The sequence below is a fragment of the Mytilus californianus genome, unplaced genomic scaffold (genome assembly GCF_021869535.1).
Source record: "Mytilus californianus isolate M0D057914Y unplaced genomic scaffold, xbMytCali1.0.p SCAF_7, whole genome shotgun sequence".
In the NCBI taxonomy this organism is placed as follows: domain Eukaryota; kingdom Metazoa; phylum Mollusca; class Bivalvia; order Mytilida; family Mytilidae; genus Mytilus; species Mytilus californianus.
In genome coordinates this window covers 54,645,531-54,665,465 of record NW_026262723.1, presented here as the reverse complement: position 1 = coordinate 54,665,465, position 19,935 = coordinate 54,645,531, and the positions used below count along the sequence as shown (strand labels likewise).

The 19,935-nt window shown below is 32.7% G+C and overlaps 1 protein-coding gene across 3 annotated transcripts; it reads left to right on the top strand.

The window, feature by feature from the left end:
* Positions 1-1,395: 1,395 nt before the first annotated feature.
* Positions 1,396-16,603, top strand: LOC127707519 (uncharacterized). 3 transcript variants are annotated; one of them, XM_052212099.1, is made up of 6 exons: positions 1,396-1,532; positions 5,096-5,241; positions 9,620-9,794; positions 12,502-12,630; positions 13,432-13,507; positions 16,082-16,603. In XM_052212099.1, exons 1-6 carry the CDS (start codon positions 1,514-1,516, stop codon positions 16,338-16,340), a joined length of 804 nt encoding a protein of 267 aa, XP_052068059.1. In that variant the 5' UTR covers positions 1,396-1,513; the 3' UTR covers positions 16,341-16,603. The 3 variants fall into 3 exon arrangements, with proteins under 3 accessions (XP_052068059.1, XP_052068061.1, XP_052068060.1); XM_052212101.1 differs by lacking the exon at positions 16,082-16,603 and adding an exon at positions 14,349-15,370; XM_052212100.1 differs by lacking the exon at positions 12,502-12,630.
* Positions 16,604-19,935: the final 3,332 nt, after the last annotated feature.

Below are 19,935 nucleotides of genomic sequence, written 5' to 3'. Positions count from 1 at the left end.
TTTTGGATGATAATGACATATCATGTAGATGTGCATATCAACAGGATATTATGTTTCATTTTTTTTATAGGATCTAAGCCACTTTGAACTTAAAGTCTTCTCCTAAATATACTACTGCAACAGTTTGTGCTCGCAACTCATCTGAAACCACACAACAGAATTTCATGAAATTTGGTAGATAATAAGGACATATTATGTAATTTGCATGTCGACAGGATATTATGGTTCAATTTTTTTTCTTTCTAGGAGTTAAGCCACTTAAAACTTTAAATGTTGGCCTATTAAATATATTACTGCAACAGTTTGTCATCGAAACTCCTCTGAAACCTCACAACAGAATTTACCAATGTCAGAAGAACCCTATCACACAGAAATGTACCTAACTAACGATCATTCTATATACCAATTATAATTGTTCCAATGCTTATAGAATCTGAGAAACAGACCTAACCACGAAAACTTAACGTTGACTAATAAACCATGAAATTGTGGTCAAGGTACTACGATGAATCATACAAAAGAAACATGTTCACCTTGAAATCATTTTGTATACCACAAAAATTGACCTATTGATAATAGTATCTGAGAAACGAACATTATCACAAAGGTTGACTAAACCATGAAATGAAAATAAGTTACGGACCAACTAAATTATACCAAACGGACACCTTGGACCACAAGACAGCTGTATACCAAATAAATGTACCTCAACCACATGAAATAAATAGATAAATAAAACGATCGTGACATGTTTCAATTTTTGTATGAAGGTTCCCTTTATTTTTCCAGATGCGGTGCTTGTGATTTCATTAGGAATTAAATACACATCGTAATGCGTCACAACCAAACCAATATAAAAATATATTGGCTTTCCTGCAAAGGTTATTACACAAGTGGCAACAATGTATTGATATGAGAAGTTAACAAAAAAACTTCGACTCTACACACGAAAAGCATTGAATGAGTCTCAAGTGACAAAGACTTTTTGTCAACATACAACTCATACGAAAGAAAAAGAAAATTATTTGAATTGGATGTGTCATATGTGAAAGTAGCTATTATTTTGTCACCAATCTTGTACAACTTACAAGGGACTGGATAATTTTACAGGAGACTATTTTTGTTTTAATTGATTTTTAAAGAAGAGCTGTGCGGAGAAGGATATAATCAACGAATTTTTTTTTTAAAGCGGTATTTTTTTTTTTAAATATACAGTTTGAAGGTGATTATGTAAAATGTAAGATTATGTCAAATGTGTACAATTGTAGTGCAGCGGAAATTAAAAAAAAAACAAGAAGTCTTTATTAATAATTTGCATTCATTAAAAACAATTGTACACATCGACGAATGACTATAACATTGTATAACGACAGATGAAACGTTACATAGATCGTTAACATTTATAAAAATACAATTTTAAGTGTTACATGTACATGTTCAATATTATCTCGCGTTATGTGAGGAACATGATCATTTCCGTCCACTTAAATCGTACGAATATACAAAAACAAAGATGGATGACAAAAGAGAAGGTAAATGATTTTGTTTATTTATAGGAAAAAGTAAAATACAAAGAAACCGAAGTCCAAGTAAAATTCAAAACGGAAAGCCCTTATCAAATGTTAAAATCAAAAGCCCAAACACATCAAACGAATGGAAAACAACTCATATTCCTAACTCCGTACAGGCGTTTTCTTAAGTAGAAAATGGTGGATTAAACCTGAACAAAACATGTATACTGGACTTTGCCGTGTATTTACATGTATGTTTTATACTGTGTTTAACAATACTTGTAGTTGTATTTGAACTTGAATTAATATAACTTTTGGTATCCGAATTAATGTTTTATTTACTTATACTGTGAGCTACTCCCCAGAACAGTTGTTATAGCAGGGTCGTCCAAAACCCCTGTTATATTTATATAAATCATACTTCATTTATTGTGTAAATACTCAATTAACTTCAAACTAATGATAAAGATGATAAACCAGAGTCAAAATAAAAAGACTTTACAAACAGCCACACGTATTTAATGTGTTAATAACTCGAGCACCAAGTATTCCATGTAACAGAATAACCAACCTTATTGGAACCAAAACGACTGTAAAATACAAATTATCGATCACTGGAGAGAGTCCTGCTTTTATACAGTTACATTAACAGGTGGTTGATTCAAGTGTTGAGAAACTAACCCCCTTTTTGTCTCACTAGAATAAAAAAAAAATTAAAAAAAAACAGACCAAACACCATAGAACATGTTTAAGCACTAACTACATAGTTATAAGTTTCGATTTGTTCAGACAAAAAATAAACTTCAATAACATTAAGATATAGGTATTGACTAAGCAAGTCGGTATATGGCATTTAATCTACACGGCTCGGGTGACCCTACTATACCCGAACGACGTACAAAATGTATGAGTTTGGGTTAATGGGTCATCCCGACTATGCAGAATAAATGAAATATTCCGATTTGATTGGTTAATAACTGTTTTAACTCATGACGCAAATCAATTTACATGAACGTTTTGGAAATATTTGGACGATATTCAATCCACAGCTCCTGGAAATTTTTTTCTTGTAGGATAAAGAAAGCGTAAAATACGCATTTAAGTAGTAAAAGGTTGGTAATAACTATTAAATTATAAACTTTTTTGATATTCAGGATTTCTTCGAAAGTGTTACAGTATTTGAAGAAATCCGTTTAAATGGCAGAACTTTGATTGTTTCTGTTAAAAACATTTCACAATTTTAATATAAAATCGTGAAGATCCAATCACATTAAATAAGTTTCGTTTAATTTGGGAAGTTAGGGATTTACTTGGGTCAAGTTTAGGAATTTTTGTCAGATGTCCGGACTCCTTAGTTTTTTTCCTATGATACCGGGTAAAATATTATAAACCATAACACCCATTTTCCTTTTCATATAACATGTATAAGACATCTATAGCTCATAAAAGGTCATTTACTAAAATTTCAGCAGATTCTAGATTTCTTTTTTTTCGATTTGGGACCCAAATAATACCAATGCAAAAATAAGGTAAAAGTCAGAGTCAGCCTTTTCTCGCCATTTTAAAAACAACAAATATCTCGAAAAGGAGCTCAATAACCTTTCAATATTTTTGAACTAATTTTGTTCCTTAACTAATGCTCTTGTGACTTATAGTATCAATTTTAAATTCTAGATTTTTTTTTAATTTCACCTAAGTACATCCTTAAACGACAAAAAAACATCGTAAGTTCTAAGTGAGCATTTGAACCGGCATAAACGATTTCTAACTTGACATATTGTTTAAACACCTGTCACACTATATGTGCTTAGGTGGGTTTTTTTTTGTCGTTTGATTGCTGTCTTTTTGGCGTATAACCTACATCTCCCACAGTTTAAGTTCCATTTGTACTTTTGAATCGGTGTATGACAAATATCATAAATGAAGGTTATTGAGTATAGATTAATTGATTTTCGTACCCTCAAGAATAGGCTCAGATGTACTTGAATTCATAGTGTAAAGTAAAAACAAAAACAAAAACACGTTTCACTTTTCAATCTTTAAATCCCCCCCCTCCCTCACCCCTAATTTTTCAACCTTATTCATTTTTAAGACATGTCCCATCTAAACGAAGTCTGATTGATATCATACTTTCTAGTATATTTTGTTTTCTGTTTTGGCAAATACTTAAATATAAACCTCATTAAATTCGTTCACAAAATAGTCACTTTCACGGAATTAATACTTAGAAATTCGTAATAGATTCCATTGAGAACAAAACTAATCCTAACCAGGTTTCAGCTATTTGCATACTTTAAGAAATTACAAAAGCAAATATTATCTTGTTTGACTTTGAAACATTGATTTCAGATTAACATTGTACACATAATATCATAAAGTGTTCTAAGGAATGAGAAGCACTTTGTAATCCATAATTTGAAACGACAAGTTGTATACAAAGCTGCTAATTGATAAACTATGCCGTAACTGCCAGGTCAGTGGCGGATTCAGGGGGAAAGGGGAGGGGTGCACTTTGATTGGAAAATATATCATTTAAAATTCTAAAATCGTCCTTATGCCAGATTATAACGCAGTAAGAACAAATAGATTTTTCCTATGTCATGTGTTAAACTTAATTCTAGAGTCAAATACATCGCACCGTTACTAAATGATAGCTTGCTGAAAGTTTTTCATATACCGAGTGATGAAAAACTCAGTCTGACGCCATGTGAAATATTTTACAGAATTTCTCAGTCTGGCGCGTCATGTGCCATTGTATACAGAATTTCGAATTTATTTCAAACTGTGCCACAATTAGGAAGCTTAATTACGCAAGCTTTCTAGACTAGTTCCAATCAATATTTGATGTTAAAAACAGTTATACCTTTTAAACAGGTTTATTTGTGACCGGTCTAAATATGTGTCTTCTAGAATTTATCACATCAGTTGTTTTTCCAATTAGAACCGCAAGCATCCTGTTTCTAATGTTATTGAGTAAAACCTCGTCTTGAACATATTTCAATTTAAAAAGCGTAAGTATTTCAAAATTCAAAGCGTTTAATTCAGAATATTTTGATATTGCTCAATGACATTTGAATCTAACCAGTATATATGTGGCATGATTACAAATTAAAAAACTATCCAACACATGTACAGTAAAAAAGAATAGGATTTTAGCAATTATAGGTCACCGTACGGACTTAATCAATGAGAAAACCCCGTACCATATTGTTAGCTAATAAAGCCACGACATGACAAAATGTGAAACAGTTCAAAAGCAAAAAACAATGACCTGATTCTCATGACAAAACAATACACAAAAAAAAAAAACAAATATGAAAGATAGCAGCCAACGACAACATCTGAATTACAGATTTCTGATTAGGGTAAGAAACTTTAGACTTATTATTATATATATTTTTAATGTCAAACTAGTGTTGAGACACCTACAATTGTTTCTCCTCGCATACTTTTGCTTAAAGTTATCAAATATCACATATAAGTTTCATGAACCTTAAATCGCATAATTTTTATAAACAAGTTTTGTATAACAAAATGTTCAAAATTTGAATTGTTTATATCACTTTATTCTAAATTCATTCCAGGTCTCGATTACACATATGCTGGGTGCTATGACAGATTTTTTAAATATATTAGTAACGTGTTTAACATTCCTCGCTTGAATATGTCTCCATTTGTTTGTATGAGACACTGCCAAACAAGATCGCCGAGTAAATATTTTGGGATAACGGTAAGCATTTATTAGTTTAAATATGTATGTTGAAACGTAAATTACCTAAAGCCCACTGGCAGATTTTGAAATCCAAGGATAATAACAGAGCAGGTACTATGATAAAAAATTGTACTAACATGAGCAACACGACGGCTGCCACATGTGGAGCTGGATCTGTTTACCCTTCCGGAGCACCTGAGATCACCCCCAGTTTTTGGTGGGGTTCGTGATGCTCAGTCTTTAGGTTTCTATGTTGTGTTTTGTGTACTATTGTTTGTCTGTTTGTCTTTTTCTTTTTTGGCCATGGCGTTGTCAGTTATTTTCGACTTGTGAGTTTGAATGTCCCTCTGGTATCTTTCGTCCTTCTTTTACAGAACAACACCAACTGGTTGATGATTACCTGCTGGCACATGTCTGCTTTCACAGTATTGATAATAATAACTACAAATTTGTTTTTTCTAAATTTCATATCAATTTTTCATTTTTAGCTCACCTGGCCCAAAGGGCAAAGTGAGCTTTTCTCATCACTTGGCGTCCGTCGTCCGTCGTCGTCATCGTCCTACGTCGTCGTTAACTTTTGCAAAAATCTTCTGCTCTGAAACTACTGTGCAAAATTTAACCAAACTTAGCCACAATCATCATTGGGGTATCTAGTTTTGTGTCCGAAGACCCAGCCTGCCAACCAAGATGGCCGACATGGCTAAAAATAGATCATAGGGTAAAATGCAAGTTCTGTCTATTATTTTGAAAACCGTAATGAATAGAGAAAATTGGTGAATGTGTTGATGGACCTTCGTAAGGAATTATTGTATATAATTCTCTATGCTGATTTAAAATGTTCGTTTAAGATATTTGCATTTTTTAAGGGATCTGAATAAACTTTCACTTCTAAGAGGTGCAGTACCAGTCTTTTAATTGTTTAGGCCTTATATGTATGAACAATGTTTTTTGGGTTGTTAATTGAATTTTTGATTTTCGGGTTCTGTGTTTCTGTCAAATATCATGTTTTCAATATATTTCCAGAATGTCTTTCGCCTTTATTTCAGTATTTGTGTTTAAGTTTTTTTGATTTTATTAGGTCTTTACCATCATTTTTTTTTCTTTATAATTTGTTTTCTTGTTAATAAGTTTTTGGAAGTTTGAATCTATGCTTTCATTTTTTTTCTTTATAATTTGTTTTCTTGTTAATAGGTTTTTGGAAGTTTGAATCTATCCATGGTAAATGCGTTTGTCTACCTATTACATGCAGCTTGGTTGGTATATAGATATTTTCTGTTGTTTTTGTTTTGAAGTAATTCCACATATTGCCTATATCTAGTTCTGACTGGTGTTCTTTTATATGTGTGTACGTTTTTCCCAATACTTTCCCAGTCTGCTTTCTTGCAGATGAGTACTTTGTTCGATGACTGTTTGGCTTCGACAAGACCTATTTCACTGAAAATTATATCATGGTCTCCTAGTGGTGATAATGTTAAACTTTCTATTCTGTTTTCTAGAGATGGATTTCTCATCCAGAAATGTGCGGCCGTTTCTTGGTGGTTTTTCTATTACCTGTGTGAGATTGTGATCTTGACGCATGTCTAATAGTTGATTGTGAATAGAAGGGTCTGGTTTGTTGATGAATTTTACCAGTCAATATTGCAGTAATTGAAATCGCCACTGAGCGTAATATTTGCACTGGATTTATAGCATATCCTATTTAGTGAGGTACTTAGATGTTCAAGTTAGTCACCTTTGTCTTATAGTGGTCTAATATAAGCTCCATAGCAATCGTTCTTGTTTTTAATGTAGATTATTTATTTGGATGGTGAAATATATGCATATGCATATGCTGATGTATCATGTGTGAGCCAGGTTTGAGTTAAAAGGTTACATCAGGTTTGCATAAGTCTATTATCTGATCAAATTCTGACCTATTGTTTTTTTATTGATTGGAAATTGATTGTGAGTACACGAAGAGGTAGGACTGTATGTTTGTTTCATTTTCTGCTTTATTGGTTTCAATTTTTGTTTATATAGTGGTCATGGTGTATGTGTTGGTGTTCCAATGTATTCTAAGTTATTTTCATTGGTGTTCAGGTCCAAGTAGCTATAAGTTGTTTCAATGGTGCTGTTGAAAAATTCCTGTATGGAAAAGTTTGGCAAGCAACATTTTTAAGAATTCCCCAAAGATGTTGCTATCACTTAGATTTTCATACATGTGCTTCTCAATACTATAATGTTAGGTTAAGGGAGGGTTGAGCGCTCACAGACATTTTAAACCTCGCCACATTCTTTATTTGCCTGTCCCAAGTCACGAGCCTCTAGTTCAGTGGTTTTTGTTGGTTTAAGTCTGTCATATTTTTTTTTGTAAATTGTTTGTTAAAAATTAGGCCTTTGGTTTCTCGTTTGAATTGTTTTACATTTTTCATGTTGAAGCCTTTTATAGGCGACTATATGGTATTGATTTTTGTTATTGTTGATGGTCGTACGGTTGCATATAATTGCTTACATTCACCCCATTTGAACTCTGGCGGATATTTGTCTCATTTGCAATCATATCCCATCTACTTATTTTCATATGTATATATTCACGTAAAGAACTTGAAACTATGATTTTTTTGGTTACTCGAGAACAAGAATTTTAAACAACATGCATACAAAGATGTTTTTTTTTAAAACTTCAGTATACATTTCAAAATGAATAAAACGCGTTACATAGCTTATTTTTAACTTAAACAAAATATGAGCTACTCTTTACGTCAATCGATATTTGATAACAGGAGTACAACTGACCATTCTAACAACAACTTCCGACTCCTCTAAAAACTCACCTAGTGGCGGACTTCAGCTGGCTCCTAAAAAAATATATGTACTATTTCAGAAAAATGGGCGTCACACTAAACTCCGAAACCTATAAAAGAACCAAAATTTAAAAAAACCATACAATACTAACAAAGGCCAGAGGTTCCTGACTTGGGACAGGCGCAAAAATGCGGCGGGGTTGAACATGTTTTTGATCTCAACCCTCCCCGTATACCTCTAGCCAATGTAGAATAAACAAACACACAGCAATACGCACAGTAAAACTCAGTTTAAAAGAAGTCCGAGTCCGATGTTAGAATAGGTAACAGAAGAAACTACGCAAAATACCTGGATTGTCTATACACATCAACTTTGTATATCTAGACCATTTGAAATGTTAAACAAAATAAAACATGCACAATCCATATGCAAAAATGATGACCGTCAAATTGAACAAGGATACGAAAAGACGGCTCACAATTTGGAAAGCAGGTCCATATTGTGATAGATAGAACAGGAAGCCTGCAGAAATTTTGCAATTTTAGTAGGCTGTTCATAACGTCTTATACTAAATCCGTTGGATGCGCACTGATTGATATTTTAGTCTAGAAAATATGATTTATTTATCAGTTTCAAATGACTTCGAACTAGCTATAAGTAGCTGCAAGTACTCTTAGATCGATCTTGTTTGTTTTTTTTTTTTAAATATCTTTTTATTACTTGTATTTGTTATCTGATAAGTTGACAAAACTTTGTAAACATAACACTGATAAATAAACCATGACAATGAGGTTAAGGTCAGATGAAACATGCCAGACAGACATGTAAACCGTACAATCATTCCATACACAAAATACAGTTAACTTAAATTATTGCTTGTAGTATCTGATTAATAACAAAACCATGAATACTTAACATTAACTAATGAAGCATGAAAATGAAGTCAAGGTCAGAAGAAACATGCCAGACAGAAATGTACATGTTACAATAATTCCATACTCAAAATTTAGTTGAATTATAGCTTATAGACTTGACCACGAAAATTTAACCTTGACACTGATCCATGAAATGAGGTCGAAATCTGGTAAATCCTGTCTGACAGACATCTAGACCTTGCAAAGTCCAACAAACTAAATATAGTTGTCATATTAATCATATTTAGTGAGTATATCATATGACAAAACTATGCATTAATTCACGCAATCACTTAGCCATTAAATGAGGTGAAGGACAATGTACATATTACAGATAAAAACGTCGTAACATAAGGTATCTACATACAAGGTATGAAGCATCACGGTCTTTTACTTTCTGAACTTTAAACAAATAGGCGCCGTCGCAGGCGAGTAAAAAATTACCAAACTCTTCAAACTTTAAAATCCACATGATGAATTATCTCAAAAACAAGCACGATCAGATTTTATTTTCAATATATCGTAGAATAACCGTTCTATTTTTTCATGATGGCTATTCAATCCAAACATTTTTATTAAAAAATTCTATTATAAGGAGAATATTATATTTCTATCGCTTAGGTTCAACATTAAAAAATGTACAAGTTTACTAAAGAATAAGTACTTTTATATTCTTTTATACACTGATATCATTACAGGGTGGTGACGTCTGTAGTTGTTTAGATGAAGATTATGAAAACCGTTATCGATACATCTTCGATGCAAATGGACCTTTCAAAGTGAACGACACAGAGTGTGGTATATACTGTTTTCGCGATACAGTTAACAAGTGTGGTGGTAATTCCACAATTTCTATCTACAACATTGTAGCAAGTAAGGAGATTATATTCTTTTATGAAAACAAATGATAGCCACTATGTAGAAAACTCAAACATCAGCAGTCTAACTATTTTCAATTTAGCTAATAGTATGTAGAATGAGAGAATATTTGGTGCATGGAAATGAGAGGAAATTTTATGAAAATCAATTTGTAAAAAAGAATAAATGTTTCTCGAATTGTGTTGGTAAAAGCGTAAACGACGAAGTAATTCACCTTCTATATGGTGTTGACCTATGAGTCAAGGGTATCTAATACAGTGAAAACAGCCAATTCTTTATTTTCGGTTAAAATTCCAAATGAACATATTAATTTTGTAAAAAAATGTTTACTTCCGTACCCCTAACAAAACAAATTATTATTATATTTAAATGTACCTGTGTACGTTGTTTTATTTCGGTGTGAGCCAAGGCTCCGTGTTGAAGGCCGTACTTTGAACTATAATTGTTAACTTTTTATTATGCATTGTGACTTGGACGGAGAGTTGTCTCATTAGCACTTATACCACATCTTCTTATTTTTAATAACACATATAGTTAGGATCCGTTGTAACCTTTCTTCCGAACTGTCAGACTTATATATCATAGAACTGTTCTTAACAGTTCTAGAACATTTCTATAGAGTTTTAGACCACTTCAACCCTAGAGCCACTGTAGGTTGAAAACTAGTACTTCCAATTTTAAAATGTTGAATGTCAACCCCCCGGTGGCTATATCATTGGTGCTTACATACATTTAAGTAAATCGTGTGCAAATATGTCTGCTATATAATGTGCCTTCATATTTAAAACAAACAATTTGCTTACCACCTTTAATAGGTCAATTTGGAATTAAATGAAACTCTCGAGTCAAAATAAAACAAGAGTTTAGTTTCTTCCAATTTTAATTGTTCAGCTGGATAAATTTTAAAGAAATATTTGCAAGGTTTGACCCGTGTGTATATCAGTTAAAAAATCAAGTAGGTTTCTTTGGATCTGCTGTTCGGAAAGAACGTTCAAATGTATATAGCCTTTTTATGCTTTATTGGGTTACGTCAATTTAACTATAAAGTTGATATACCTTAAACATGGAAACGCTTTCTTAAGCTTGCTTGTCTCCACAAAAGGTAAAACGCTATAAGTTATATTGAACACATTATATTGCTAGATACATGTATACATAAGAAGCACGTTGCATTTGCGTTAATTTTCGGAGAGAAAAAACAGTATCTATTTTGCGCCACCAGGTTATACTTCATTGTAGCCTTGTTTAAAATAAACATATTTAGGAATTGATCGTGATCGATATCCCAGTGGTGACAAGGGTTATCTTGTAATGCTGGAGAACAGAAGTAATTATAATAATAATACTTTATTCCAAAAACATATTCAGCTTATAGAATACATACATATAATGATAATAATGATACATGCACCAACACCAAGAATTTTTACAAAAGTTACAAATTATATATTAAGTATAAAATTTTTCATGACATACAGTATAATATATAACACAAGCAACGAGAGGATTTTATTTGTCCTTTTTAACTTTTTTGTTTCGAGCGTCACTGATGAGTCTTTTGTAGGCGGAACTCACGTCTGGCGTACACAATTTTAAGCCTAGTATCTGTGATGGGTTTATATACGTTGATGAACACAATATGTGAGAACATATCTACATGCAATTAAATTCTAATAATTTTTGCTGATTTTAAAAATATACCCAAGATATCTAATTAGTAATCATTTCTGATAGATAACAACTGAATTAATAGTTTGTATACAGACGATTTGTTTTCAATAATACTCAGTTCTATAGTTATACTTCATAGTTTCTATTCTGAAACAATTGTAGATCTATTGTTACGAATAACAAAGGAATTTGACCGCAGGGTGTAACGAGCGGTGTTTCTGGAAATCCCTGCTTCTACATCCCAAAAGCACAGTTCATTGTTATTCATAACAATAGAAATTATTTTGTTTTTCAAACGCACGAACAGAAGTGATAACTAAAAGTGTATTCAAATTGTCCAAAGACATATTAAAAAAAAAACAATTTCAGGAAATCCCCGTAGCATACACTTTTATCGGATTTAACTATATTTTTAACATTCACATTTAAAGTGGTATTCATCTTAAAAAGAGCATTCAATAGCTGCCTGTTTCTGTGCTTTAGATATGAGCTGATATAAGATATTTACAAATGTATGGTTTGTATATACAGTTTACTGATCTATATTCATAAAATTTAAAATCAGGTGTACAATACATAGACCCATGGAAATGACATTTACTTGAATTCACAAAAACACAGTTACTCTACTAATGAATGCACTAAGCATTTTTGCTTTCAATTGTAACAGAAAAATATCTGTAGAGCGACACTTTGGCTTAACCAAACATAATTAAATCAATATGTAAGCACAATGCCACTAATCTTACAACACCAGTTTTTTCATCATTCTTTTTAATAAAACTTCTTCCAAACATCTCATCTTATCTTATTATCATTAGTTTATTATTGGGACAGACGAACCATGGTTTGTGGCGCAAATGAAATGCCAATTGGTGCAAATGCAAAGCACCGATAACATAGGCACCAAACCTATGAGATATTCTAAGAAATAACTCATGCATTGTGTTGGCTACTTTAAAAGTGTATGTCATCTTTTTACTCAAAGTCTGTTATATATTGAGTTTGAATGTGAATTTCATTCTTTAAGACACAACAAAAACACCAGTGCCACCATCAACCCCAGTGACAACATTTCTTGAACGAACCACTGGTGGTTTAAACACGACACATATGGCTACTAAGTATGATGATATTCAAGAAAATAAAATGCAAACTGGTGAGTTTCAAATGCAATGATTGTGTGAAAATAACTTATTTTATTTTTTTTTTATATTTCTGTTGTCACATTTCAAAACTATCTTGAGGATTTTTGACAGTTTTATTTTAGAACATACCAAGTACTTAGTCTACATTAACTGAGATTCTGATTTTAGGAAGACACATACTCGACTGATTTTTACAGTTTCTGCTTATGTTTTGCTGTAACATTATTGTCCCACGTTAGGGGAGGGTTGAGCGATCACAAACACGTTTAACCAACCCACATTTCATGTGTGCACGTCCCAAGTCAGAAGCCTCTAGTTCAGTGGTTGTCGTTGATTCATCTCCGTCATATGTGTTTTTAGTAAATTGTTTTGATAGTTAGTTTTCTCAAATGCATTGTGTTGCATTTTTCATGTCGGGGCCTTTTATTGCCGACTATACGGTATGGGTTTTTCTCATTATTGAAGGCCAAACAATTACCTTAAATTGCTACGGTGGATAGTTGTCTCATCTGCAATCATACCACATCTCCTTATTTTTATACAGTATCTTTTAGAAAAAAAAAGATATATGGCACAAAGTATCTTCGTTACTTTATTAATCTTACACAAAACTAAGTTAGAGATTGCAGTTCGTCGAAACATACAAAACAGGATAACATAGTCTAATTGTGAATTGTATCTTTTCAATTGAAAAAGACTCAAATCCGACATTGGGAAGTCATGTATTCTGATATTAAGTTCGAGTAATTATTAAGTGCATGTTAATATGTTTACCTTTAGTTATTTTTGATTGCTAAAATTATATTTTGTAGATGTCATTGCTGGTGTTGCAGTAGGTTTGACTTTATTACTGATTATGGCAGTTCTAGTCGCTTTGATAAGAAAAAGGTAAATGAAATCAATGTTTGCATAAACTAAAACTATTAATCATTTCACCTTAATATGAAATAGAGGTAAAAGATACCAAAGCGACATTCAAACTCATAAGTCGAAAATAAACTGACAACATATGGCTAAAAAAGAACAAACAAACAACAGTTAACAAAACACAACATAGAAAACTAATGACTGAGCAACACGAACCCCATCAAAAACTGCAGGTTACCTCAGGTGCTCAGGTGCTCCGGAAGGGAGATATAGGCAAATCCATATGTGGCACCCGTAGTGTTGCTCATGCAAGTTCAAACCCTAAGTCTAATTAGTTAGGTCAATAAGACAATAGGTACATATCCGTTGTCTTTTGTGAAACTGATATTCCTTAACGGTCAACCAACTCGTGATAGCGTCCGTAAGATTTACGAAGAGATGATTTCGTCACTTGGAACTGTTGGTTTAATAGCTTCCTTGTGAGCAGCAACCCTCTATTAAGTTATTCATGATAGTAAATAAAAGCCCTGTTATATCATATCAACTGGGAGATATATACTCCGTATACAGTCGCTGCTGGAGTGTTGCTACATAGAAATGGAAATTTCGTAATTGGGAAGCTGAAATCAACTTTTTTGTCGTAAAGTTTTGTTTTCAATCGACCCGTATTGTCAATATCTAGATGCAAGTCAAGATCTGAGACGGACTTAACTGTATCTGTAGTATGCTGTATCTCAAGTTCGATGGGATAGATGCGTTTAACATAGTTCCAAAATTCTGAATTATTTAGTGAGAGAACATCATCTATAAAGCGGAAAGTAAAGTTAAAGATACTGTTAACTTCTTTTTTTTTCTTCCAAAGAATTTCCTGTATGAAGTCATCATCATATGAATAAAGGAACAAGTCGGCAAGAAGAGGAGCACAGTTGGTTCTTATGAGAATGCCAATTGTTTGTTGAAAAACACGTCCTCCAAACGTAGAAAATATGCTGTCAATCAAGAAATCAAGCATCTTGATAATGTCAGTTTCAGAGAACTTTTTGTTTGAATCAGATCAGAGTGTGATAATTTTTATAAAAAAAATATTTACCCCTCCCTAAGACAAGATACTTGTATCTGCATTGGCCATTCTTTTTTATGAAACAAAGAAGGATCAACTCTTTCAATTTATTTTTTAATTTGGAATAGGGAATACTTCTGTAAAGTGTAGAAACGTCAAATGTTTTAATACTATTGCAAGATGAAAGAGTCTTAGATTGTATGTACTCTCAAAGATCTTAGAATTGTTAGTATCCACATCTGTATCACACCACCTCTAGTTTAGGTATTTTCAGAATAACTTTGAAAGCTGGGTTTGATTGCTGATAAAATTGATGTAAATAATTTAAAAAGAGGTTTCGTGGAGCAGTTGGAAGACCCAGCAATACAACGTTGTTTGTTAGGACGCTTATTTAATTTAGGTATCTAATACAGTAAAGGAAGATCCAGTTCTTCATCTTTGGTTGCAGTTCCAAACGAACATAGAACAGACCTATGATTATCCAGGATTTCCTCCTTCGTAAGTCAAGCAGTTTTTGTAATGTGATTTACACACAAAAACGATGTTGTTTGAGGCCTTATCTGCGGGGACAACAACATATTTGTCATGGAGGAGGACAGGTGTTTTGCAATATTAGGGTCTTTAAAGATTAATGTAACATGGGTATTCATAGACCTATATATTTTTTTTTAATTCTGATTTGTATCAACGACCTCGCAGCCTCATACCATTTGGATAGAGTATCTACGTCTTCTTTTTCACGTTTAACCTGTCATCACCTACTCTCCATGATTTCTCTATGACAGTTCATTAATCACTAGACTTTAATATTATAGTGTATAAATAAATTCCTATATTTAAAAAAAAAAAGAAAGATATAAAGAATTAATAACAAATCATAAGTCGAAGAAGACACTGAAATAAAAAGGTCAAATGTTTAATAGATTTAGTTCATGCAAACTCCCAATTTTTGGTGAGATTTGTGTTGCTCAGTCTGTTGTTTTCTATGTTGACTGTGTTTTGTATACTGTTGTCTGTCTTTATATGTTGCCATGGCGTTGTACGTTTATTTTCGACGCAAGAGTTTGAATGTCCCTTTGTTATCTTTCGCCTCTTTTTTAATATTTATATCCTTATGTCAAAATAAAACAGAGCATCACATGCTGAATGTAATCGAACTATATTTTATTCACAATGCATGTTATCGTTCACTTAGATCTTTATTTGTTGAATTTTTTTATGGCATCGCATATTTTGTACTGGCATGAACAATGGATAGTATGTTATTATAATTATACAATTGGACTTTCGCAATGTTATCGTTTCGAAATTTAACAACGATATTTCCTATTCATGATTATTATTTTTTTTTTCATTTGTCTCCTTATTATTGGAAATTCGTTTCTCTAATAGTTTGATGGACGAGTCTTTTAAGAGACGTCTCTAATTTCAATGAACGAAAAAGATTTAATTTTAAACTTCAGCATTTTTAATCTCATCTACTTATATTATGAAAAGCTTCTAAATAAGTAATTGTGTTACCTTTCATGTTGCAGGTCTAGGTCAAATGCAAAAAGATCTTTGCAATCTTGTTCAAATACGAATGAGTCGGTGAGATATGACAACATTCCACAATCTACACAGGGTGTTAACGGTCCGTATGCGACACTTACCGTAGCCAATGATTGTCAAACATATGATGATCTAATGCCTACAGAAGGAACGTATGAAAATACCTCAACAATGGCGACACACTATGAAGAATCAACACAAGACATAAAAAAGCAAAGAAGGAAGAAAAGGACAAAAAGATGATCTTATCAAATTGATAACGTTCTTTGCTTTAACGGTGGGAACCAGCATGCAGCTGATATTTTCCCAAGAATATTTGTTAATTACTTTTGCAACTCTATTATTGTTTAATGATCCTTCGGATTTTTTTCCAGACAATGCATTTACAAACTCTCACAGCAACTGTTATGACTGTAAATACTTTTGATACACATAAATCGCAAAAAAACTTCGCACAACGTATTTTTCATTTGATGTAATTTCTAATACACTCTGCATACAGTTCAAAACAATATGTTTAGTTTTATGGTAGCATGCTTGTCTCGAATGTTTGAGGTTGTCGATTCGATTTCTTCTTTGATCAGTAGGACGTCTTTTAACATTTTATCTCTTACTTCTTCGTCCTGTTCGCGGCTTTAAGGTGCAATAGGTGCAGCTGGGTTGCCACCATTTCGGCTGTAACCAATTCTCGAGTTTAAAAGTAAACTAACACAAAATCTTAAAGTAATTGTCGTTGTTGTAGCACCTTTTTGAGAGTCTGTGGGTACCTTAAAAAATAAGGTTACACCAAATTCAAATTCATTTTGACACCACAATTCGTGACAAGCGCACCAATATCTGTGTTCTGCTGACTTTAATTTAAAGCTAGCACTTATCACCACATTTATTCCCTGAATACAATGTAACACTATCTTCAATAGTCACCGAAGGGTCTAAAATTTAAAGGCTATAAGAAATGAAACCACATTCGGTGAGTAAGATTGTTCTTGGAAAGACATTCAATCTTCCTGTTTAACATTTGGTTGACCATTGTTAGGTTTTTTAATCTCAGTGTGTTTTTTCTTTTAATTCTCAGTGTGTAAATTTTTCGAAAAATGGTTTAGACATAGATTTGACGAGAACGGCTTGCCATAGAAACACTCCACTTTTATGGGATATTTGTTTCAATATGGTGTAAACTTTGGTGTAACATTTCGATAATTTCTGCATATATATATCTTACACGGAGGTTACACTAATTCGAGTAGCAAGATGCACCTAATCCATACTTGTAAGTGTAAAGTTAGTGTGAATTCACTCCTAGGGTGATACATAACACGATTTATTGGAATAGATATCCTAAAAATGGTGTAAAGCTTGGAGTAACATTACATCTTTTTTACATTGTACACCTTACACGGAGGTAACACTAATTTGAGTAGCGATTCGCACGCAACCAACACTATTAAGTGTTAAATTAGTGTGAAATCACACCTAAGTAATACATAACACAATCTTTGGTGTTAAACACTCAAACACGCCGATTTTCTGGAATAGTTGTCCTAAATACTTAGTATGGTGTAACTTTTGGTGTAACTTTTCATTCTTTTTTTACAGTGTATTTACACCAATCAATTATTAACAAATCAGAGGACTTACTTATGAATACTCATGTCAGGCATTTTATGCATCGAGCGAACCTTCCTTTCAGTTAGCTGAATATCCGTCTGTTTGTCGTTTGTCGAAAAAGCATAAAGGACTTATTTTATAATGAACAAACAGAAAACATTAGAAGTAAACGTTAACAACTCATGCAGTTCAGAGCTTTAATCTCACCATCGAACAATCGCGAGAAATCTGCACAGGTCAGAATTGCGAAATGCCTATACCTCGGAAATATCTGACAGAACTATTTAGGATCATTCTTACTTTTTTCTAACAGTTGACAATGAAAAGGGTAGACATTAAAATGGTAAAAGGTTAATATGACTATTGTCTTAATGAACGCCATACTTTTTGGTTATCAAAATATATATACAAATTTGCAGGAATTTGTATGATCCATTATGTTCTATTCTGATTTAACAAGTATGGCATCCTATAATACCATGGATCAGTACTGTGCTTGTGAAAAAGGGAGACATAGGATGTAAACAATTGGGGAAAATTAGTACATTGATTTTTATATTGATTTTTAACTTGTTTATTTTCTACTTCAATGAGGACTTTGTTAGCTATAGTGCCAACAGATGGTAAAAACTAGGGGCGAGTATAGCTCAGAACCGAAGATACCTAATTGATACTCGACTAATCTATTGCCTGTTTTAATATAATCTTCTTCTTTTCAAACATGCAATATATTGAGATCGCATCAGTGATTTCTAATCATCACGCCTTTGTTAATGTGTAACAGAGAGGCGAAAGATACCAAAGGGACACTGTAATTGTTGTTTGATCTGGTTTTAATTAATAATCGATGGTATTCAATATTATATGTATTGATTAAATTATTGCTTATTAAATCAATTAAGACATGTATTTAATGATTAATTACACCTGATGTAAGAATCCTGGGTTTTGATTGGTTGATAGCCAGTGTATTTTTCACCAATTTACTTTTATCAAATGAATATCGTTCATTTTTAAACAGCGCCGGGGTATATGCAAAAAGGATATGCCTTTTTTACCCTCTCTGATGTGGTATTTGCCAAAAAATACTCTATCCGACTGGACACTTGTAATGTCACGATCATCAATGCGTTTTATGTCACGATCATCAATGCGTGTTGTACGTTAACATTCGGTGTAATTAAACAGATATAGCATGTTCTTGAGGGGTATTTTCGAATAATACCAGTCTTGAGAATGAATTTCCCTCGCCTTACGGCTCGCGAAATTTAACAATCTCTCGACTGATTTTTCGCAAATACCCCTCCTTAACATGATATATCTGTTCAAAATTAATTAAGATATATATAAATTCTTGGACACTGCACTAGTGCAGATGATAATGTGTCTACAGTATATCTTCCAGTGGACAGTGACCCACCAAGGGTAAAATTTATATTATAGTGTTTCAACTTTGTATATATTGTCCAAGCGGTTACTCGATTACCGCTCTAATAAACCAACGAGTACTCCACTAGTAATGCTTCACCGAGTTGACATCCCCATTTAAAATCAACCTGGGTGTGAATGCATACGCATAATAAACATTATTTATTTTGTAAAAATATTTCCTTTCTCTATTGGTACTGTACACGTATACCTAACAACAAAATTATTTTCATTTACCTGTGTTTAAAGTTATTGCAAATGTCTGATATTTTTGTTCGAGCATATTGTTTTTCTTTAATTGTTTAACATTTCTTACCGATATAACATGTTACTTTTATTATTCTTCCCTTGATTTATTTATTTTGTATTTACATTGTGTCATAGGTCAAATTTATTTGTTCAGTGTATGTTCAATGGTGTTAATATGTCCTTTGATTGAGTTAAGCTATTTCAGTTGATATTTTATAGTGTGTCTTTCTATGTTGTGATGTTACACCAATGTTTCAGGAAAAAGGGTAAAGGTTTGGTACCATTAAAACGTTTAAACCCGCTGCATTTGTTTGCACCTGTCCTAAGTCAGGAATCTGATGTTCAGTAGTTGTCGTTTGTTGATGTGGTTCATAAGTGTTTCTCGTTTCTCGTTTTTTATATAGATTAGACCGTTGGTTTTTCCGTTTGAATGGTTTTACACTAGTAATGTTTTGGGGCCCTTTATAGCTTACTGTTCGGTGTGAGCCAAGGCTCCGTGTTGAAGACCGTACTGTGACCTATAATGGTTTACTTTTATAAATTTTGACTTGGA